Source organism: Amblyomma mixtum, chromosome 4 (assembly GCF_055824585.1).
Source record: "Amblyomma mixtum isolate Tamu chromosome 4, ASM5582458v1, whole genome shotgun sequence".
Classification (NCBI taxonomy): Eukaryota; Metazoa; Arthropoda; class Arachnida; order Ixodida; family Ixodidae; genus Amblyomma; species Amblyomma mixtum.
In genome coordinates this window covers 11028350-11052130 of record NC_143015.1, presented here as the reverse complement: position 1 = coordinate 11052130, position 23781 = coordinate 11028350, and the positions used below count along the sequence as shown (strand labels likewise).

At 50.8% G+C, this 23781-nt stretch overlaps 1 protein-coding gene and 1 pseudogene across 1 annotated transcript; one reads left to right on the top strand and one right to left on the bottom strand.

The window, feature by feature from the left end:
• Positions 1-7469: 7469 nt before the first annotated feature.
• Positions 7470-8635, top strand: LOC149345689 (uncharacterized; annotated as a pseudogene).
• Positions 8636-8926: 291 nt separating this feature from the next.
• Positions 8927-23597, bottom strand: LOC149345688 (uncharacterized). Its single transcript, XM_089586192.1, has 3 exons — positions 23396-23597; positions 22541-22645; positions 8927-9519 (listed from the first exon to the last, which is right to left on the bottom strand). The coding sequence occupies exons 1-3, from the start codon at positions 23491-23493 to the stop codon at positions 9306-9308; spliced, it is 417 nt and encodes a 138-aa protein (XP_089442318.1). The 5' UTR covers positions 23494-23597; the 3' UTR covers positions 8927-9305.
• Between the last annotated feature and the right edge of the window lie 184 nt (positions 23598-23781).

The following is a 23781-nucleotide window of genomic DNA, read 5'->3' as shown; positions in this document are numbered from 1 at the left end:
GTTTGCCTATCCTATTACAGGTGCATAACCTTGGAGCTATATGTTTTGACGCCGCCAGGTAAGCAAAAGCAAGAAAATTTGCCAGGTCCACACACTGAGTACTGTTGAAGATTTGCGGGTTCGCAGCGTAGCACCAGAGCAAGATAACCAGCGTGCCATGCTTTTAGTTCCGAACAGCCCGTGCCGGGCGTGCGCTCCGACGACGCGCTGTCCATCTTTATTTTCCTCTATCGCGGGCTGGTAACGCCGATCTCAGCGCCTGCGCTTTATAGCGTCGCCGGGTGCTATATAGGGCCCCCCGCCTATACGGAACGGTGAAATGTACGTGCCGACGGGGCAGATATGGAGTAGCCACGGCGGCAAACAGGTCTGCAGGTGGGCCGACAACATCAGAGGGGAGCTCCTGGGGACGTGTCTCGAGGTTATGGGGTTGATATTGGGAAGCTAAATCCGTTCTCCCCGCTTAAGCGCGGCTGACATAGTTCAAAACCGCCCGGACCCCACCCAGTGGTCGCGAGCGCTACCGAGCGCACGCCGACCACGGCGGGCCTTGCTCTGCGGGAACAAAGGAACGACACACTGGCTGACACAAACAAGGCATTTATTGCTGCAACAACAATAACGCCAGCTAGCAACAAAATACAATGAGGAATCGAGGATGTAAGACCAGCACGGTTACGAGCGAACGTTCGCCCACGGTAGGGCAGAGGGAATAACTCCGAGGCCGGACGGGACGAGCTGGGGGAATACGTTTCCACACGAGGTCGCCCGCCGACGAAGAGCGAAGCTGCGAGCTAAACGTCTGCTCGCTTCCCGGTCCCAGGGAGAAGAGACCCCGTCGCTCCCCGCGAGCGCGCAGCAAAACGCCATCCGTGGCGCTGGTGTCGCTGCGACGCGAGCGCCCTCCCCTGTTAGTTACAGTAACCCAACTGAGAAGAGTGCGTTGCGGAGGAGCTAACTACAGTAGGGGGTGCAATGCGGGAAAGTGAACGCAGGGGACGAAGGCGTCCCCACAAGGTACGCGGTACTATATATATATATATATATATATATATATATATATATATATATAGGTACTATATGCAAGCCAAGTACTGAAAACTGTTGACAAACTAGCTGTGCTAGATAGTGCAGTTAGCAACGTGTCACGTTTCACGCGGCGCCGCATGAAACGAGCGCATTTTGCCGGAATTTCCAGTGAACTCACACGAAGTTTTTGAACCAGAATAAAGAACGAGCAGAACGACGCCCTCGATAAGCTTGGTGGGCACCCTTTGTAATCACCCCGCAATTCATATGTATCTTCCGGGCCATATCTGTCCAATCAACTGCGGTATATTCATTACAACGCTTTAAATATCTTCTACTTCCATATGAAACCCACATTCATGTGAACTCGTACAGTCGCGAGTAAAAAAGATTAGCACACATGACGGAGCGCCGGAATGGCAACGCGTGGCGCTGCGGGTGGCAAAGAGGCTGATAACGAGTGTGCCGGGTGTGATGGACCGGTTTCTTAAATTGGCCCTGGGTCCACACTGGGCACGAGGAGATTGATACACAGACTCCAAGAATGATTTTAGAATATGATTTAATTAAATGGATCTGGCTTGATGCCGCTTACGGGAAATGCAGTAGGGCTCGTCCACGTCGGGGCTCAGTCAGCTTGTTGTGGCACGGGCTCGACGAGTGGCTGGATGTCTTCTGCGGCCAGGCTGGGGACTTTTCGCGGCTGTGCAGCTCTCGTTCTCGGCCAGGCGTTGGAGGAGCAGCTGGTGTGGAAGCGTGCTGTCGGAGGTCGAACGTGGGCGAAGGCTAGACCCCGGGCTCCCTGGTCAATGCGCGGCCCCGGTCTTCTGTCTTCCTCCGTCTCGTCAGCTCGTTCGAGTCGTCCCTCTCTCTGTCTGTTCCTCCCGTCGGCTCCCCCTTTTTAAGCCTTTTGCTTCTTTCTTCCTGCAGCCTCCACCTTCGCCGTAGCCGCCGGCTGCCCCACGCCGCCCCCGCGGCGCCGCCCGCTCGCCGCTTCCTTTTGTTCCCTCCGCGCAGATCTCCCCTGGAATCTTCGTGACAGCGTCGAGCCCCCCTCCGTGGCGACACGACGCCAGCCTGCCGCTTCCCGGGAAAGTCGCTGACCGGGTCCACTCCGCGCAGCTCCTCCCTGGAATCTTCGTGCCAGGCTTAATCCCCACCGTAGAAATCGTCGGCGGCCATCCTATGAGCTATGTGGCCTTGTCCGTCCGTGGCGACACGCCGCCAGGATGGCGCGGTCTGCCGCCTCCCGTGAGTCACTGACCGTGTTTGTGCGGCCACTGGTGTACGCGCACGAATCGTCACACGGGCCGTTCCCATTCTACAGTATTCATCGAACTGTCACGGACCAGCAAAATTACTGGCTAAAAGCAGCGCTATCATCTATTGTTGCCACGAGTTTCTTTTGACAAACCATCGCGGGCATAAGAAAAACAGTAATGAAAAGAAGCCATTTTTGCTCATGATAACCGAGCCAAAATAAATGCCGCATGCGCAGTCACATAGCGTCGGCATTTCGGCGCAAACACAGTCAGCGCTTGTGTTTGTCTTTCTTCTGTCGTCCGCGGGTTTTTTACGCTCCATATTTTTCTTTCCTCACCTGCCTTCAATAAAGAACGCTCTGTGGAGTAACTCGACTCTGCGTCGGAACCACGGCAGTTAGCGTAATAGATTACAAAACTGGCCTCGTATGCCTATTAGGCGAGGCAAAAAGCAAGCTACTTCTTGCTGCTACTATCGATTGATACTACAATATTTTGTTTATTTTCCTCTATAGGAAATGAGCGCAGAATTCCAAAAGATGACTAACCTTGAAGAAACCACGTGTCTAAGGGACGCGAACATCCAGAACCGATAACAGACGTGCTGAGGGACGCTGTGCGCATTCTAACGCGCGTGCATTTTTATGCATTTTTATGCGCCGATCTCTCTCGACGTTATGCCGACACGATATTGGCATTACGTATGCGCATACTTATTCTGCATATTTATGCGCATTAATATGTGCAACAATTTCCCTTTACCTTTTTCCTCGTTCATTTGTTACCAGAAACTGGCCGGCGGCGCACCACCGCCATAACCACAAGTCGCTGGCTTAAGGTTTGTAGCGGTTTAACGTCCCAAAGCGACTCACGCTATGAGGGACGCCGTAGTTAAGGGCTCCGGAAATCTTAACCACCTGGGGTTCTTTAACGTGCACTGACATCACACAGCACACAAGCCTCTAGAATTTTGCCTCCATCGAAATGCTACCGTCGCGGCCGTGATCGAGACAGCGTCTCTCGGGTCAGCAGCCGAGCGCCGTAACCACTGAGCCACCGCGGCGGCGAACACCGGAGGAGTAACGCAGAACCATCTAATTTATGTGCCGTGATTTACAATATTTTTAATCCCCGACAGCAACTCTCTGATGACTGCTAGGCGCGTCTCCTTGACGTGGACAAAGGACAGGGTTAATTGGAGGGACATGGGAGAGGCCTTTGCCCTGCAGTGGGTGTAGTCAGGCTGATGATGATGATGTTAGAAAAAATTCTAGAAAACATCTCATTACGGATGTTTCACAGAAGTTTCACAGCAAACGTCTTACTGCAGATGTTTAAGAGATGTCACAGAGGAAACGTCTTGTCGACATCTATGAGACGTTTGAATGCAGCGCAAGACGTTTGTAGTCATTTGGAGCCCTTATATTGCAGCCACGAGGTCGCAAGCTTTCTTCCTCTCGTGGTTACATGCTGAAGCGCTTTTCAGCTAAAAAAGGTACGAATTGAATTTGTGCCAGAATAATTTTCCTGGCTGCTACGTTCTTGCGGGCCGGTCCGACTGCAACTGACCGCTTCGCAATTGTGGAAGCGTTGCTGCAAGACGTCTCGAATGCCACCTGCGCCTGTCGATGCAACGAATGCCAGAAGCCATTTTGAATTTTGACACGACTTGGCCTAGTTTGACTACAGACGTATCAGCCACGGCAAGCACTAGAGAGGCCACCTAACGCACCGAGACCACGCCGAGGTATAAAGAGCTTACATCTCGCCACAAGATGCATCGCCACAGTAAAGGTAAGCGAACGCAACCGAAAGCACAGAAACGAAACTACGCCGCTAGCGATGGCGCGCGAACAGCACTGTACGAGGTGCCGTTGTGCGGGGCACTTCTTTCTCTCGACCCCTTTTTCTTTGTCCCTTACGGCTCAGGATTGTCCTTGCCCAGTCCTTATAATTTAATTTCTGTGTTCTAATAAATGAGAATCGGGTAGTATTTACGTGGTCGTAGGGAGAACGGCGCGGGAGCGGACACATGCCACACCTTCACCTGCTCCCTCTCCGACGGATGTGGAGCCATTGCAGGACCTTTTGCGCTCGCGGAATGATGTCGATTGAGAGTGACGATAAGGAGGGCCACACAGGCTTGCAAACTCTAGAAAAGCAAGTTGCGCTTTGCGACAGGGCGCTACGCGTCTGCTGAGGGCCGCTATCTGCGGTGGCATCTTCCTTTTGTGGGACCTCGGAGGTGCTTGAGCGGGAGACTGTATGGCGCCAGGAGTCGTCCGGTGTCGGGGCCGCATGCTCGATAGGGGTCCGAATGCCGACTGCCTGGCCGTCAGCTTTATTCGCACGCCGACAAGCATTCAACTAGTCAGGCACATGCCGCAAGAGTCACAGGGACGCCCGCAGGAGGGGAGAAGACCCGTGCCGGCGGTAGGTCTCGGGAAGACGAGGAATGCCGCAGGCGCCGGCGCGAGGGCGACAGGGCCCGAGACGACACCGCTGGGAAATCGGTCGTCCGGGGCCCTGAAGCGCCCGATCCATCCGGGAGAGTCTGAGCCTCAGTGAACGAACAAGGATAATTCCGCAGTCTCTCCTTTCCTTCTGAAGAAGACTTCGGCGCCAACGCAGCGGCGTGTGAGCTTGGGCATACCAGCCACTGCGTCACGTACTCGACAACTCGTAATTCTTGAACAGATTTGTTTTGTTCCAACTGAGGCTAGCGGTGTCTCTGCCTCTCCGTCCCGTGTGGACCCGCGGGACGACACATGTGGTGTCAGAAGTGTGGTCTCAAAAACAAAGGTCTCCGAACACTCCGACATTCATGACTTCAAATTTGTAACCCAAGGAAAATCACGGGATTGATTGTGGGACTTTGACCTCTATTTGAGAGGCGTGAGACACCGAAGGGCTTGAGCGGACAAGATTTCCGTATCTGAGGGAGCTCCCACTCCACAGCCATCGATCGGAGCTAGCATGCTGGCATTAGGGAGCGTTACTGCGGCATTTACGGATGATAAGAACGAGATTCCCATCTGCGATTTCTTTTCCATGCTAGAAGAAAATGGGGGGATGGTCCGTTGCGCAACTGCTAGTGACGGCAAGGTTCAAGATGGCAGGAGCTGCTCATGATTTTGCACGGCGAGACGAAAAGGTCGAGTCCCCAAAATCATTTCAGAACGTAAGAAGTTCGCGTTCGAGCACTTCGATACTGAACCCCGTCATATTCGTGTACATATAAGTTCCGCAAGGAAGGACAGATGGTAGGGGAGGACGTGCGAACGTTTGCGTCGCGATTTCTGCTCCTAGTACGCCATACGCTGAGGTGGGAGAACGATGGAGACCCGCTGGAGAGAGAGAAACAGAAGGACGGAAAAGCACTGAGGTTAACCAGGCGATGCCCAGTAGGCTACCTTACACGTGTGGAAGGGAACAAGGGGAAAAAAGGAAGGAGAGCGGCTACGAAGTGAGTTGTTCAAGTGTCCATCAACCACTATGACAAGGGGACAGAGGACGCGCACTTAAAGGGCCACTGCCCAGGGTCCGGACATTTTTGAAAAACAAGCCCACTGCATAGATGAGGCATCGAAGATAACCTCTGCAAAATACTAGAGCCATGAGCGCCCCGAAAAGCTGCGAAAATTCAAATCAAAGCCCGTTCGTTCTTTCCTTCCTTCAAAAACGGGCCCGGCCCACTACTCTGCACCCCGCTGACGTCAAGGGGGGCTACTTTCGCTAAAGGCACTCCATTGGTGCATCGTTCTGACTGACGGGAGAAGGTTGGGCGTAGCCTTGGCGTCGCGTCGTCTGCACAAGGCTTTCCGCAGCGCCTTCTGTTCTGGCTCATGCCTACAAACCCGCATGAAGGAACAAAAAAAAAACTGCGGAGGGAGCGTGCGGCGACAGCCTTGAACCCTAGCCATAAAAAGTAAAAAAAGTAGTAAAACTGAGGGAGTTGGTTCGGCCCCCCCCCAATCCCCCCCCCCCCCCCCCCCCCGCCGTGATCACGTCACGAGACGCTCTGCGTGCGCGCTCCCTTCTCAGTTTCTTTTCTTCTATGCGAGCCCCCCAAAACAAGGTTTTAATTAGTAGTGCAGCAGAGCCTTTCCCTCGCTCGCCCACTTGACCGCTCCGCACACACACCGCTTATCTTTCGTGCATCTTGCGTACGCCTTGACTCCAATGAATGACATATGCTTTGGAGCGGAGAAAAGACAAACACACAGAACACAAACACGCATGGAGAAAAGCAAACGGGCGGTTGCCGGGTCCGCGCTTCGCCGTGTGTTTCGAACACAACCGACTTCCGCCCCTCCGCTCGTGAAACGGTGGGGAGGCCTAAAAGAAAATGAAAAGGTGGCTCGTTAACTGGGAATGACAAACAGATGTATGAAAGGATGCGCTCGCTAACAAGTCTAGGTGGTCGAGCCGATCGCGCCTCTCGATCGTTCAGTGTGCGGAGAAAATGCAAAAACCAAGAAAAGAATTCTATTGAAGGCGGGGCCATGACGTCGCCCTGTGACGCACTCCACAGACACCACGCCTCCGGCTTACACCGGAGAAGGAAGGGGTGATTTTGCCTTGCCGAGCCTACTCGACGAGGAGCGGGAGAGAAGAATTTCGAGGAGGGAATGGAAGGAGAGGAGGCTCGCTCAAAGAGAGGTAGAGAGTGTCTGCTGCGCTGGGGTGGGCACGGGCCCTTTAAAGCTTTAAGTTTACAGAGGGGAATACAACGCCGAAACTTTTAGGAACCTTGGGAGCGCTTTCACTGCTTTCCTTTGTGAGGAAGGTTGTGTCCAAGGAATCTTGGATCTCATGGAGACCCGGTAAAGAAGAAATACGCGGAGGACCTACTGAAAGAGGAAATGACCGATTTGTTTGTGGCCGGTTTGTGAGGCCCCGTGCGCTGGTTCGTGCTCTTGCACAAGCCGAGCTATTCTGACCGAGCTGTGCTAAGGAGAGAAATGAGGCGCTAACGGTGAACACAGAAAGAGTACGCATTGTCAACAGAACAGAGCCAAACCCCGAGGTTTATCTTTTGATACAGCGGCTAGACCGCTTAGAACAACAGTTGCAAGTGCAGAAGGTGGAACGCAAGGATGAAACGCGGACTCAGCAGCTACCATTCGTCGGAAACCGGAGACCGCCACAGAGCTTCAGGTGCGGCACACTCTTAGCACGAATACGCCTGTATGGGAGTAAAAAGGAACACACGTCTTCAAAAAAAGGATCGCGAGGTGTTGGAAGCGTATGGCAGTGTTGCAACCAGGTTTGTAGCCATAACGGGAGATCCTCTTAGCATAAGCGGACTGTGCCGGTTACACTTCACTCCCAATGGACTGCAATAGATCACCCCTGCTACATGTGCCTAAACAGTGTCTCTGTCAAAAGGAGTGTCGGGTACCTTACGACAGGATTTTTTGAGAAGAGTGTCTCATTCTTGGAAGAAGTAGCCCATGCGGGAAACACCAAAGTTCAGTCTGCAAACAGAAAAATGGCTGAGATTTGCATTACCGATACTTACCCCCCAACAGACCGTGGAATCGGTGGAGAAGGTGTTCTCATGAGTTGCTGTAAAGCTGTTCGATGAGATGACCGTCCCTTGCTGGCCGGAGCACGTTTTGTGAGCTTATGTGCCTTCAGACATAGAAAGCGGCATCGTGGGAGTGCTTGAGCCGATCGATTCTCTTACCAACAGCCTGAAGGCAGCTGCGTGCCTCGTAACTGTTAGTGGTGAGAACAGAGTGCCTCTGCGGGTGGTTAACTGCAGCCAATAGCCACTGAGCCTCCCCAACAACAAAACATTAGCTTTCTTTACAAATGCGATTGAGAGACGCGAGCCCACCAAAACGGTACTCGCCACTGTAGGGTATGCCGGTCCTTCAGTCGCGCCAGATGTTTTGTTTGGTCTTTCTCACGTGGAGCCCGAGGAGAGGGAGGCGCTGACTGCCCTGCTGAACGAATACTCGGAGGTGTTCACCGTGACCAACATGAATTTGGGGTGCTGTGGCATTGTACAACACAGGATAAAAACTGGCACTTCTGCACCCGTTTACCAGCGCCCGTACCACACCCCCTACTCACAATGCGAGGAGATGGAACAGCAAGTGCAGCACAGTCGAACACTCAAAGTCGCCACGGGGGGCACCAGCCCTGTTGGTGGAGAGGCCAGATGGTTCCTACCGGCTGGTAGTAGACTATCGCAAACTCAATGCCATAACTCGGATCGATCCGTACCCTGGTGGTGTTGGTGGGTGGTGCTTCTGGAGGATACTGTTGGGTGTGTGATGTACGGGCCTCTGGAGGGTGAAGGTGGGCGGGGCTGCGGTGGGAACGTGGATTGACGGCGGAGGTGGGTGGGTGGGCAGACTGCTAGATAGGGGGTAGATGGCTGGTGCTTCTTCACAGTGCAAGCTTTACTCTCGGAGGCCAGAGGCTAACGGACAGGCAGGCACCGGCATTTTTGCATTGTGACCCTGGAACTACTTTCACAGCAAAGCAAAAGGCATCTGTCAAAAATCTGGTTAAAAACAATTTCATATGTATTCTCGTGAAAAGGCAATAAATATATTTAACCTTCACATTTCTATAACTTTCCGCAATAATCAGGCACAATAAACAAAAACAACACTGTGTCTACTGCTGTCCACTTTATTGGCCAGAGAAGAAGCTATGTGACTGTGCACTATCGTGAGCAAACTAAGAAACCCCTGCCAGCGCGTGCCGGTCCACGCCAAACTGCATGCGAGTGCCGCCTGACGAAGCACTCCTGGGGCCAAGACCGGCACACTGGCGAGCGTAACGACGAACGGTTTCTTAATTTGCTCACGACGGTACCTTCAACCTCTCTGTTGTAACCTGTCTAAGAGAAGTCCCAACGTGAAGGTGATGGAGAATATGCAGAACCTGCAGCAGAAGAAGGGTGCTTGTGCATGTGCCTGCTCAGGCAATCACTATACCAGGCACAGTCTCAGCCAAGCAAGAGTCTACAGTTTGCGGGCACCCCTGCAGAGTTTAGTCACGCCACGCTGGTGGCACCCACTTGCGCGGTGCAGGTGGTGGTGTTGGTGGGAGAACCTGGTCTATGCCTGGAATCGTATCTGACAGGGGTCGCATCAGGCTCTGGTCGAGGTCGTTTTCCTCGCGCAGTATGAAGAAGTAGACCATGAAGGCCACCAGGCTCGCCAGCACGGACCAGCGCTGGGCTTCCGGCACGTCAACAGGAAGCCTGCACACGACAGAAGCCACACGATGCCAGACGGCACAGCAGACGCTTCGAGATGCTATGGCAGATGATGCCAGTCCCAGTGGATGACATGAGGAGCACTTTTCCTCTTTTCTTAAGGGGGGAGGAGGGTCTTAGAAAAAAATTTTTACTCCTGAAGCCACAACCATGACGACATCTTCAGGGGGCATGCATTTTTGCATGCTGATTCCAAATATGTAATTTAATGTTACGTACAAGTCCTTGTACACTTATGCAATCTGTTAGGTAACTTTTGCCGAGAGAGTGAAAGAAATTATGCTGCAGGAAACTTGTTAGAGTGCGTGCCATTGGTTTCTCTTGACATCAGGCTATGCAGTAAGGGTAAAAGTATCATCCTGCCTGTTATAGAACGTGAGTTTTAGGATTTTGAAATCCTCAGTTCGTTCCCATCTGTGAAGCGGCAAATTCAAAACCCTGTAACTCAACTTCTATGATAGGCAGGATAATAATTTTGTCCTTAGTGCATAGTTTGATGTCACGACAAGCCAATGGCATGCGTCCTAGCAAGTTTCCTGCAGCAAAATTTATTGAAGGCTCTCGGCAAAAAGTTACACAACATATTACAAGGGCTTCTTTTACACAAAATTAAATTACATATTTGGAATCAGCACGCAAAAATATATGTTTCTTGAAGATTCCATCATGGTGACTTCATTAACAAAAATTTTTTTTCTAGAGACCAGCTTCCCCCCCCCTTAAATACCGGCTCTTACATCAAGCGCCTATGCTGTTAGCATCTGCACCATTTCATTTTCCTACTGTCTGGATAACAGACACCACAAGCACAGGTAAACTCACGTAAGTGCGTGCTCCCTCGACCAAACGGCACCCATTAATCAAACTGAGTTGGATGAAAACACTGTTTAGTCCTGGGGAAGCGCCCTGTGCAACTACTGCTCTAAAGGAGCACATGGGAGGACAGCAGTGTGTTTGGTTTATTGGGGCTCCACGTCCCACAGCGACTCAGGCTTTGAGGGACGCCGTAGCGGAGGGCTCCAGATAATTACGACCACTAGGGGTCCCTTAGCGTCAGCTAATAACGAATAGTACATGGGTCTCTAGCATTTCGCCTCCATCGCAGTGCGACCGATGCGGCCGGGACCTAACACCATTCGGGTCGGCAGCCGAGCACCATAGCACTGAGCCGCTGCGGCAGCTACAGTAGTATTAAATCATTAAAATTCTTACATTGTATCGTCAATTCCTTGGTAAGGCTCTCAGATAACCACTAAATTAACTTTGCACCATTATCATCTACAAGAAGTCATCACGAGCTAAATTTGATACCGTATTTTGCACGTACTAATTTGTTCAAATTCAGTTCTTTTCCCCCATTCAATAGAAGCCTGGAATTCTCTACCTAGGTCCATTTGTTCTTGTCCAGTTCAAAGTTTTGTAACTGCCATTGAAGACGCATAATAGCTGAATATTCCTACCCTGTCGTTAACAGTTCCTTTCTTGTTTGATATTTTATTTGTGATTTTAACATTATTGTAGTGCTCACTTTGTACATTTTGCTGCATTTTGTTACCTTGTTGCGTATTTTGCATTTTGTGTTTTTCCCACTCCTGCCATAGCACATATAATTACGCTGCAGTATGTATAAATAAATAAATGACAAATAAGCATGGGGCAAATTTGCCTCCACACTAAACAAGATTTCGTCTCAAGCACTTCTTCATTTCCAACACTCGTGCAGTGCCACTGGTGTCTCCTAAACTGGACAGTGGACAGCATGCATGCCACCTGTAAGGTCAACGGAAGAGCACCATGCATGTAATTTCACTTCATTTATTCCCCGCACTGGAGTACATGAGGGGGGGGTGAGAGAAAAAAGCTGCCTTTGGGCAGCTTGACAAGCTCACACCCCTTATACACAAGGGCGCACAGTACAAGCGATATGTGAAACAGGAAGAAACAGCACAGTCTGCGAACCTAACTGCCAAAGAATAATTGGATTTTGTAGTCCAGAGTTCGACGAAAACTCGTCTGACAAGGAAATGACATCATTCTGAAAAACCTAACACTCGCGAAGAAATTGAAGAACAACAGGGTAAAAAACAAATGACGTTTTGGGACCCGTACGGATCCCTTGTTCACAAATGAAAACGCAAAATGGATCGGCCGTGTTTATATGAGTGACGGTCGCTGTAATGAGCATGAGTATGCTGCAGGCATGGGCCCACGTGTCTGATTAAGTGTGTGCGGAGTTGATTGGATATGGAATGGCTCAAGGAGTAGGCGGGATGATAATGATTTCTTGGTGGATATGATACTGGCTGCGTACCAGGCGATAATGTGACCGGTGCATTTATGGTGATCTGCCAAGGCGTTTTCCTCGGTGCGCCCCTTGGCAACGTCATTTTTATGCTCCCTGAGCCGTCTCCTGTAATCCCCAGTTTTGCTGATGTAGGCTGCGTCGCAAACGTCATTTGTTTTTTACCCTGTTGTTCTTCAATTTCTTGGCGAGTGTTAGGTTCTTCAGAATGATTTGGATTTTGTGTTACGATCACCTGTAAAGCGCCTTGGACCATCGGTGCCTGAAGCTCATTCTCATCAATTACCCCCTCCCCCCAAACTGAACGCACTTCAGCGTCTACAGCACACCTGCGAAACTTTAGTAACATTTAGGATAGTAGGGATATGGATCAAGCACTCCATGCTCTAAATTCAAATGTGGAAAGAATCTGAAAAGATGGTTTTAAGACTCCAACACGACTGTTCAGCGTTTGCTAGCGCAGGGGAACGAAGGAGTGTCAGGCCATCACTATTACCATTTGGAAGTGGACTGGCCATGTCCGAAAATTGGCCCCGATGCTTGCTTCCGAAAACGACCATTGGTGGAGATACCGGTACTTATTAATGCGATCACATTTAGGTAGCCATTGCACAAAAAATTTCAGCTTCTCCATCAAGAAATTTCCTAACAGGTTGAGAGGGCCATGACGTCATCAACATTATGTGACCACCAGTGACCAATCATAAAGCACCGTCAAATTTGAAAACCTCAGCACCCCAAAATTATGGAAGCCGGCCCGTCCCAGAAAAATTGGTAAGGATGGACTAGCGGGTTAATGGAGGTCGATTAGTGGGCCGGATTAGTATAATCCTGTATGATAATCGAATGAAAGGTACTTGAACATTGGAGAAGGCGATGACCCATGCATACCATATAAGGGCGACAGAACCGATTTCAACCAGAGTTTTGGTAGGAAAATGGCAAGAACGGCATTAAACGCTCTTTATAGACACTTTAGTAGGCAACGAACATATTATCGTATTTTATTCTTTAAAATTTGGTTAAGAACAACCCCGCGCTTTTTTTTTTTCATTTTGGCATTTATAGTTTACAAAATTTCGGTTCTAAGTGGACACAGCGTTGTCATTACAGATCGCGGTTCTCCATCGATAGAGGCCACCTTAAATTATCTGTCCTTTAATGCAAGCAAAGGGATTGGAAAAATCCCTCAGGGCACTGAGGAGAACTCACTGAGGCCCAACCTGCAGAACTTTGGATAGATGGAGGCACGCACAAGAGCTGAAACTGATTATGACATTTTGATGCTGTACTACCACCCCAGCCATGGGGTGGTAGTACAGCCATGAAATTCACTCTTCCATTCAGCTGTCGGAGGGAGCCCTCACTCTGCTAACCCACATTTTGTTTATGAAGTTTGGAAAAGCTTTTCCAAAGCATTAGTAACCCTTTCAAACTTAGGTGCACCAAATTTGAGTATTATGTCTAGAGTTTTTTTTCACACACATTTCATCTTTTCGCCCTGCCGCGGTGGCTCAGAGGTTACGGCGCTCAGTTGCTGACCCGAAAGACGCGTGTGATTGTGTGATTGATCATGCTTTGCAGTTCTTGTCCTGAGTGACATAGAAAGGCAATGTCATCAGTGAATCGCAGATTACTTAGGTATTCTCCATTAACTCTTATCCCCAACTGTACCCAATCATGCCTCAAAACACCTCCTGCGGAGTTTATAGGTGGTCGTGTCTCCCTGCCTGACACCGTTCATTATTGGAATTTCGTTGCCGACTTTATGGCTGTGGAGTCATTATAAATATCTTCTAGTATTTTGTGGGAAACCTGGCTTTCCGCCGTCGCCTTTGCGCGGCTCTGCCGGCCTCCCGCGTTGTTTCTCCTCTTTCCCTTGCTCCCGCCTCAGGCGGTGGAGAGGCGGCTGGGTGACTAATCACTGTCATTTAGCCACAGCTTCACCCCGGCTCCCCAAGGGCCTTTGCCATTGGCGCCTTTTGGCGGGAATTTGGGACCCGCTTTGGGCGGCCGCGCGCTGCGCGACCGTGCGAGCGGGGCCCAGAGAGAGAGATCCCTCCGAGACAGCGTAAGGTGCGTACGTTACTGTTTGTCCGTGCCGGCCTTTGCCGCTCGGACCAGTGCTTACTCGAGCCCGCCCGCACGTGTCCTCTGACCTGCAGCGGCTCGAGCCTGTCCAGCGGGGTCCAGCAACCTCAGACAGGCGTACCTTGCGTTGATTGCCCACTCTCTCTCGCAACCGGCCCAACGGTCGACACGAGAGAGAGATCACAGCACTGCCGCGGGGACATTCTCCTGCAGCGGCGTGCTAGCGGCGCACATTGCTCGAGTCGCTTCGTGCGCGCAGCGGAGCCTTGCTCCTCGCGCGCCCCCGGGACGGGGTGACGATTGAGTGTGTGTGTACTGCTGAAGGACGACGTGAATAAACGTCTCCTTTGTGAACTTGGAGGCCTATTTCTTTGCGGCGAATCGCTCTCCTCCCAGCGGAGGTTGAGTGCGCCGCCACGGTGTCCCAGTGGTGTGTGGTGACGGCTGATCGGGGCCCTTGGCTCGCGCGAAGCTCGAACCCGCGGTGGGTGGTGGCCTGTGTCCACTTTGAAACCCACAACTGGCGCCCAACGTGCTAAGTCATTGGCGCTTACGCCTTTGATGGCACTTTAGCCGAGCAGGTCGCCTTGACGATCACGCTTGCGCACCGTGTCTACCACCCCCAGCGCGGCACTCGGCAGCTACATGTCGGCTCCCTACGGAGTTGTAGCGTCGTTTGATCCGCTGGCTGCTGTTCCTTCGAATAGCTAGACACCGTGGTTGGCCGCGGCCCCCATTGGGGTTTACGGTGACACAACCCAAAATGTTGACCACGTGGCTCCCATTGGAGCTGTATCGGAAGCACCCTGCGGTGCATCCGCTGGTCACATGCCTCAGCTGTGCACGCTTTCCGCCCAGTGCGAAAGCAGTTCGTGTCACGCTGCCGCAACCGGCAGTTTCGAACAGCAGCAGCCGTGCCCCGCGAGCAGTCAATTCTGCTCTGGGAACGGTGAGGCGCTGGCCGGTTCCCTGTGGAAACCGCGCCGCTCATCGAACTAGGAGCCTTGCCTCCCTCGTTCGTGCAGCCCGCCCAAGCCTCCACTGAGGCAGGGGTGCAGTCGCTGAGGCCGGGGCTCCATTGAGCCAGATGCGGAGAAACTTCGAGCCATACTCGAATTTCCCGCGCCCAAGGACGTACGCGGCCTGCGCCGTTGTGTGGGAATGGCCACCTTTTATCGTCCTGTGCCCGCGTGCAGGCACCCTTGACCTAGCTCTTGGGAAAGACTGCCGCGTGGCGATGGGAGCCCGAGCAAGAGCGATCCTTTCGCCTCCTGTCTAATGCCATTGTCGAGACAGCGCAGCTCAGGCTACCCGACCTGACCAGACAGTTCGTAGTCCAGACTGACGCGAGCGATCTGGGTTTAGGAGCAGTTCTCCTACAGGAATTCGATGGCGTGCTGCAACCGCTGGCCTTTGCCAGCCGCTCCTTGCTGCCCTCGGAGAGGAATTATTCCGTGACCGAGAAGGAGTGCCTCGCCATCGTGTTTGCACTGCGCAAATTTGACGTCTACCTTGATGGAACGCAATTCGTGGTGCAGACAGACCACAGTGCGCTCAGTTGGCTGATGCGGCTCCGCGAGCCTGCGGGTCGGCTGGCGCGCTGGGCTCTCCTGATACAGCATTACGACTTTTCGGTGCAGTATCGAAAGGGGAGCACAAACGTGGTAGCTGACGCGCTATCCCGTGCCCCACTCGCCAGCGGCGCTTTGACGCCTGTAGGCGGAGGGTGCGAAACAGCGGACGAGCCGCCGGGCGGCAAGGAGGGGGAACCCGCAAACGGGTTAACCCATTCCGCTAACCAGGCGAGCAGCGCTTCGCAAAGCGGACGAGAGGCAAAGCTCTTCGTGAGCGCCTCGGAGGTGCCGACGCGAACGGAAATTTTGGCTGCAAACCTGAGTGGGGACGAGACCATGCTCCCCTCTGGGATGACTGGAATCGTTTTCAGCCGTAAGAGCTACTGAAAGCCCAGCAAAATGACCCCTTTTGTCGCGAGGTGAGCGACGGTCTCAGGGAGACGGAGCGCCGTGACGCTACTTGTATTGTAGCGGGCGCAGGGGGGCAGAAGCCAGCGTGTGTCGCGGCGAACCCCGGGGATTCATATTTGCTGAACCATGACGGGCTCGTGCTGAAATACATAGCCACCGATGACGAGTCCATCGACCCGTTCAAGGTGGTTATCCCCAAAAGTCTAAGAGGCGCACTTTTGCGATTCTCTCATGACGAACCACTGGCCGGTCATCTGAGTGACTCCAAAGTTTTTGCAAAACTGAGTCAATCGGTGACGTGGCCCGGCATGAAGCGTGACATTTTCCGCTATTGCCGTTCCTGCCATGTCTGTCAGGCGGTGAAGTCACGGGGCGGCAAGCCGCCTGGAATGATGAAACCGATTGACAGTGTGCGTCCGTGGCAGATGGCCACCTGCGATTTGATGGGGCCTTTCCCCAGGAGCAAGCAGGGGTTCATAGACTTGAAGGCCTACGCGTCACGGTCTGACGAGCTTGCGCCGGTACCCATTGGTATCAAAGGCAAGCGCAAAGGCACAACTGGTGCTGCGGAACGCAAGCGTACGGAGCACCGGTACAATCTGAGGCGACGGTCACCAGTGTGATTTATGCCGGACGGCGGACTTTTCCGCAACCGAAGGCACGCAGCCTCAGCTAGCTGGCGAGCTTTCTCGTCAGGCCCTACCCAGGTGAAGCACGGTGTCTTATTTTTGTTGTTGTTTTTGCAGCATGCTCAGTTCCAGCCTTGTGTGTTTATCAGTTTATTTATTTTTTTTTGCTTTTAGTCAGTTTTCTAGCCACTTTCGTTTCCTGCTGGTTCGTCTGTTTTTGTTCTAACGTACCAAACTTGTACATATGTAAACTTCAGCCCGCTCGTTCTTGCTCTTATCTTCTAGAAGGAATAGATTGGATTAGGTGTCGTTTGTACAGCGAGCCTTTTCTCATTTCCGGCCCGACTGTGGGTGGTGGGCTCGTTAAGGAGCCGTGTGTCGCGGTGCGAGTTTTGTGCGGCCCGTATGGAGGGGAAGTTGGCGGGGCGTTTGGGGCGATGGGGGGCGGAAAGTGCACCCTTTGACCCTCGCCGCGGCGCCTCTGGACGCTTCTGATGGGGGGGTCGTTGTCGCCGACCAGCGTCCGCGCACGTGCCGGTGTATGCGTGTTTGTGGCTGTGACTGTGTGCGCGCGTAACCATGAGCCAAGGCGACGCCTGTGAGTTGTGCCGTTGTGTGCTTCTGCGTGAGCGCGAGGATGAGAAGGACCCCTCGCTGTGGCCAAGGTTACACATCTGGACGCTGCCGAACGTCCTCGCCCGTTTCAGCCGGCGTGAAAGGGGTGCACTAACTTTCTTGTGCCCGAACGTGATGTCGTGTCCAAGGGCGCGAGGTCAGTGCTCTGCCGCGGCCCCGTCGTCATCAACGCACCCTACATCAACGGAAAGAAGACCGCCATCAGTCGTCGGCTCTCCCAACCCGTTCAACTTGAAGTCTGCGAGCGGTGAGTCGCCGACAGGCCCACTGGGCCGCGCCACCGAACTTTGAGGCTGGCATCCACCTGTAACATAGTTGTACAGTTGTATTCACATCTTCTTGTGTACCGTGTATATAATCTGCAAGCTGTTTTGATTTACTGAAGCGTATGCAAGTGTTGTTTGCCTTGTTTTTCCTTTGTTTTTTTTTACATTGTTCTGGCTGGAACTGAAGTGAAGCTAGTTTTTTTTTGTGTATTCATTTCTTTATTTTGGAACTGAAGTGTAGTTTTTTTGTGTATTGATTTCTTTATTTTTGGCCGCGTGCTTTGCCGATGGGTAGGAGGGCATTTAAGGAGAGGGGGATGTGGGAAACCTGGCTTTCCGCCGTCGCCTTTGCGCGGCTCTGCCGGCCTCCCGCGTTGTTTCTCCTCTTTCCCTTGCTCCCGCCTCAGGCGGTGGAGAGGCGGCTGGGTGACTAATCACTGTCATTTAGCCACAGCTCCGCCCCGGCTCCCCAAGGGCCTTTGCCATTGGCGCCTTTTGGCGGGAATTTGGGACCCGCTTTGGGCGGCCGCGCGCTGCGCGACCGTGCGAGCGGGGCCCAGAGAGAGAGATCCCTCCGAGACAGCGTAAGGTGCGTACGTTACTGTTTGTCCGTGCCGGCCTTTGCCGCTCGGACCAGTGCTTACTCGAGCCCGCCCGCACGTGTCCTCTGACCTGCAGCGGCTCGAGCCTGTCCAGCGGGGTCCAGCAACCTCAGACAGGCGTACCTTGCGTTGATTGCCCACTCTCTCTCGCAACCGGCCCAACGGTCGACACGAGAGAGAGATCACAGCACTGCCGCGGGGACATTCTCCTGCAGCGGCGTGCTAGCGGCGCACATTGCTCGAGTCGCTTCGTGCGCGCAGCGGAGCCTTGCTCCTCGCGCGCCCCCGGGACGGGGTGACGATTGAGTGTGTGTGTACTGCTGAAGGACGACGTGAATAAACGTCTCCTTTGTGAACTTGGAGGCCTATTTCTTTGCGGCGAATCGCTCTCCTCCCAGCGGAGGTTGAGTGCGCCGCCACGGTGTCCCAGTGGTGTGTGGTGATGGCTGATCGGGGCCCTTGGCTCGCGCGAAGCTCGAACCCGCGGTGGGTGGTGGCCTGTGTCCACTTAGAAACCCACAATTTTGACATAAGACTCTCCTACACCTGGATTCCACAATGACTGCATGACTAATGAGGTTTCCACTGAGGAGACGAAAGATCTGATTAAGAAACGCCAAAACATGAAAGCATCTAAGCCTACACACAGAATAGAAATGGCAAAACTACAAAAGTTAATAAATTAGCACAACATAGCCGACATCAGGAAGTTTAGCACGGAGAGAATAGGGCATACTCTAAAGAATGGCGGTAGCCTAAAAGTGGTGAAGAGGAAACTAGGCATAGGTAAAAACCATACGTATGCATTAAGAGGCAAAGAGGGCAATGCAGTAGTAGTAGTAGTAGTAGTAGTAGTAGTAGTAGTAGTAGTAGTAGTAGTAGTAGTAGTAGTAGGCCTTTATTCGGCCATAATTTACAGGCCGAGCATGTCGACCGTCTGGGCGACCTGAAGTCGCTGTTCTTCCTCCCCTTCGGCGCCAAGCCAGTCGAGCCAGGTGGTGATGGATAGAGAGGGTGGGGGGTAGGAACCCGACTGCTGAGCAGCCGGGCAATAGAAGAGGCAATGGTCCGCATAGATGCAGGGGCAGTTGGGAATGTCATTAGCAATATGGATAAGATAGTTAAAGTAGCTAGAGTTCTACACAAATCTATACAGTAGCCAATGCAATGAGAACGTTAATGAGAGAGGTAGTAGCGCACAGCAATGGGACATCCCGCCAGTAACGAAGGATGAAGTAAAGAAAGCCTTAGGACCAATGCAAAAGGGGAAAGCAGCTGGCGAGGATCAGATAACAGCAGATCTGCTGAAGGGCACAGATACTGCACTAGAAAGACGAGCCACCCTGTATACACAATGCCTTGTGACCCCGAGCATACCAGAAGCCTGGAAGAATGCTAGCATTATCTTAATTCATACGAAGGGAGACGCCAAGGACTTGAAGAATTAAAGACCGATCAGCTTATTGTCTGTTGCCTACAAGGTATTAACTAGGGTAATCACTAATTGAGTCAGGACAACCTTGGACTTCAATCAACCAAATGATCAGGCAGGCTTTCGTAAAGGATACTCGACAACAGACCACATTCACACTATCAATCAGGTGACAGAGAAATGCGCAGAATATAACCCAACCCCTATATATAGCCTTCACTGATTATAAGAAAGCCCCTAATCACTAACTGGCTATGAATTATGATTTTCCACCCAGGGGAATTGAGAGCACACTCGGTGCCAACACGACTAAGAGATCTGCAGACCATACAGAATTAGAAAAGGACGGCCGTAGCTCCATGGTATGAAACTGAAGTGAGAGACTGACACCAGTGGAACTGCAGCATTTAGGAACCGGTTCTGGAACACACAACACAACTCACTGCATATCTGTATGCTTCCTCCTGAAAGTATCTTATAACTAAAAAATTAGGGGGAACACATTAGCTTTGGTTTAAGGGTATAAGGCAAGAGCATTATTCGTCATTTGCTACACTCTCCCTTAATTGGTACCTCTTTATAACTACACACACTCATTAGCAAACATAGGTAAGCATAGCAGACCGTGTGTTATACCGCAAGACACACAGGTCTCCCCTTAACCAAGTTGAACCAAATGCCCCTTAAGCGTGTTGGGCTCACAATCCTGGGGTCATGGGTTCGATTCCCAGCAGACTACCCCAATTTTTTTTTCTCAGCGTAATTAATTCATTCTGCATCGTTATATGTCATAATGACACTTCAGTCGTGCTACGTCTTACAGTCACCATTTTACTCAAGTTTCAATAACTTTCATTCCACAGCTGAATGTATGGTGTAACAACCCTCTTGACCAATTCTGAATTAGTGTGACAACGTGCAGGGCTTTTCCTCCGAATGTCCGCTCTAACGCTGCGAGTTAAAACAAGAACACAGAGAAAATCAGGTTTCAGGTGAAGAATTAGGCATATTTCTTCTTCTTATTCTCAAAGACACCCCGATTTGAATGCGCATGCTTTACTGCCACACTGCCACAACTCCATAAAGCTTTTCTGAGAGGAAGCCCTCAAAAATTGTTTTCCAATACTCTGCTGAACTATTTCTTGTTACCCTAATCAATAAGAAATGAAGCTCAGCACTAATGCTGGTACCTGCTTTAGTCAAAGAGCTATGCTGTGCAAAGAACAGAGAAGCTGAAATGCGGGAAACAAATAAAAAAATATAAATTTCCTGTCAACAACACGAAAAAGCAATTGGGGAGATGTGAGTCTCATAGTCCAGCCAAGTGGAGTCAAGCCATCGCAGAGATCCGCTCTGTCCAAGGTTTCCAAGTTGTAGTGCATCAAAAGACAAAGGACTGTGAACGAGATGGATATAGTACACACAGTGCTAACTTCCAACATCTTTGTTGTAAAAAGGCTCAACTATTTATACATACTGCATTGCCATGACATCAAATGCCATGTGTGTAATCAAATGGAAAGAAAGCAACCAAGGTCTTTTTTTTTGACAGACTGACAGATGGCATGCTCACACAAGCACCTGACAATTCCTCGTGTGCGCTTGTCCTTACTCTTTTTGAGTAAAAGAAAAAAACACTTATTGAGGAGCGACCTACATCTTTTATACGTGCTGCACTGTTTTGTAAGAAGTTCATCTTTTTCATTCTTATTTGTTTACACTGCAATTATGATCTCGAAGGCAGTCAATAAGAACATGACCGATTTGGCCCACATAACATGGCCCGCACGGGAGTGCAATTAAGTACACAACACCTTGACTGCATTCAACAAACAGAATTTGATGCTTTTTTTTGCACTCATTTGCATAGCCAGTCTAATTTCTCAGCAGCTGAAAAAACAACAGATACCTCTAACCGTTTTACAATTCGCTTCATAAACGGTGGGCACTACCAGTTTTTTGTGTTTTCGGGTTTCTGCAACAAGTATCTGAAGATGACCAGGATAGCCTGCGAGCGACAGCCTATTGCACTCTTGCTAGAGACTTTTATACACCAAGTGTGGAAAGGATTTTTGAAGGGCGTTATAAAAGCAAAGATGCACAATTGCTCATTTGACCAGTTTGGAAACAGCTGAATTGAAGGGTTAGAGAGGGCTACCATTGCATAATTCATAGGCCCAACAGGTACAGCCAAAATGAAGGATGAAGCTAAAGTCCAAAAATCTGAGCATGTTATTAGAAGGCAACTCAAACGCTAAAACAAGAAAGGTAAAGCTTTGTCTGAGCTTGGTAAGTATGGTAAAAACCCCGGATTAAAAGGAATCCTGCTAACTGGGAATAAAAATTAATAAGCTGTCAACGTCTCTAAAAGCTTTGGTCACCTACATACTGTCTAATTTTTACTTTACGGACTTGTCTAGCTTGGCTAAAAAAGTGGTTACTTAGTAGCAGGGCAAGGCAACATCCTATACACATTCCCTTTTTTCGAAGCAGTTTCCATTCCTAAGCTAACCAAATAGCTTCAAACACAAAATGAATTTGGACAAGACAATGACAAGCCCTCGCTTTCATGGAATGCAGGCTAGAAGACTGGATACCCCTGCCGCGGTGGCTCAGTGGTTACGGCACTCGACTGCTGACCCGAAAGACGCGGGTTCGATCCCGGCCGCGGCGGCCGAATTTCGATGCAGGCAAAATTTTAGAGGCCCATGTGCTGTGCGATGTCAGTGCATGTTGAAGAACCCCAGGTGGTCGAAATTTCCGGAGCCCTTTACTAAGGCGTCTCTCCTAGCCTGTGTCGCTTTGGGACGTTAAACCCCAATAAACAAACAAAGAAACAACAAACGAAGACTGGATGCTTTCATCGTGCCTCTTGTTCATTTTGTGTTTTGGAGAATGGACTCTTCCTTGCCCTTTCTCTACAAGTCCAAAGACATTTCTGCTAACCACATGAGCATACAATCTGTGGGCACTCTGAGGTGCATTACAGGCTCGACTTCACTGCAACCTGTTTAAAGGAACAAAATAAAGATACTGCACAGGATGATCCCTGACACTACGTACGGTGTACGAAAGCTCTGTTCCGCCTTCCACTGGGCTGCCTTGCTGGTGCTGTACACAACAGGCTTGTCGTCGTCATCGTCAGCAGCCTTCCCGCCAGCGGCACGTCTGATGAACAGGAGTGAATTTCATGTAAGCATTCAAGCAAGGGCTACCAGCTACGCATTTCAACAACACTGCAAAGCTGCCTATACTTTACAACAGTGAGTGTACACAAAAGTCAACAAATCGAGTACATCAACATTTCGCGGGACACGACAAAAAAGCTTCTGTAGTCGTCGACAAAAATATGCAGGTTTTAACTGTGCGAATCATCAATGATATTTTGATTTTTCTCTACTTGCATGATAGCCACAGGCAACAGCCTGCTGAAAAAAAGTCACGAGAATGTAGCAAAAGGCCCACCAGCTGTGTTGATGCCCTTCTTTTGAAAAGACGACCGGTAACTTTCTCGCAAAAATGAAGCTGCCACGAAGTGCACAAGCACATTCAGAGGTCAGGACACGGGATGAGAGAACTTGGCAAATAGCACCATGCACAAACAGGGTCAGCGATAACTTTTTTCGAGTAAATACATTCTATTTTATCTCTGTCCTATAAAATTATGTGTACTAAAGCTCACACAGAGAATATCTTAATTAACGCATCCTCCCTGCGGTTTGCGCTACCGCTCGTTCCTCGGAGATTGAATCGACAATCCCAACACGCATTGCCCTGCTAGTGCATGCTCGACCGTTTCTGAGCAACAACACTGCAAGTGAAAAGCAATTACAAGAAAATCCTTCATTTGAATACTTCGCAAAAGCTAAAATTAGCGCTGCTACGACGCAGTAGCTCCCAACGCGAAGCGCGTCGTACCTCTGCAGTGCAGGCAGAACAGGCATCACTGCCCTTCTGGGAAGAGTCCTGAGAAGAAGAAACTTGGGCAGCAGGCCGCCCGAGCCCGTGGGGTGCATCCTACCGCTCGTGGTTTCACTAGTTTCACTTAACTTCACAGCTCACATACCGTCCCGCTGGGCGCCGCCATGCACGTGCAGACTTGCAAGATCACGTGACCCAAAACAGGTGGCGGATTGGATTTTGTTGATTTCGTTATGAGCAGCCGTGGGTGATCCGTATATTGATGCCCTGTTGAAAAACTTTTGCAAGCGCACAGTTTATATGAGATTCGCGTAATAAAAGATTTATAATAAGTTAAAATACTTTTTCTTTATTGTTGCAGGTACTTTCTTAATCCAAAACTA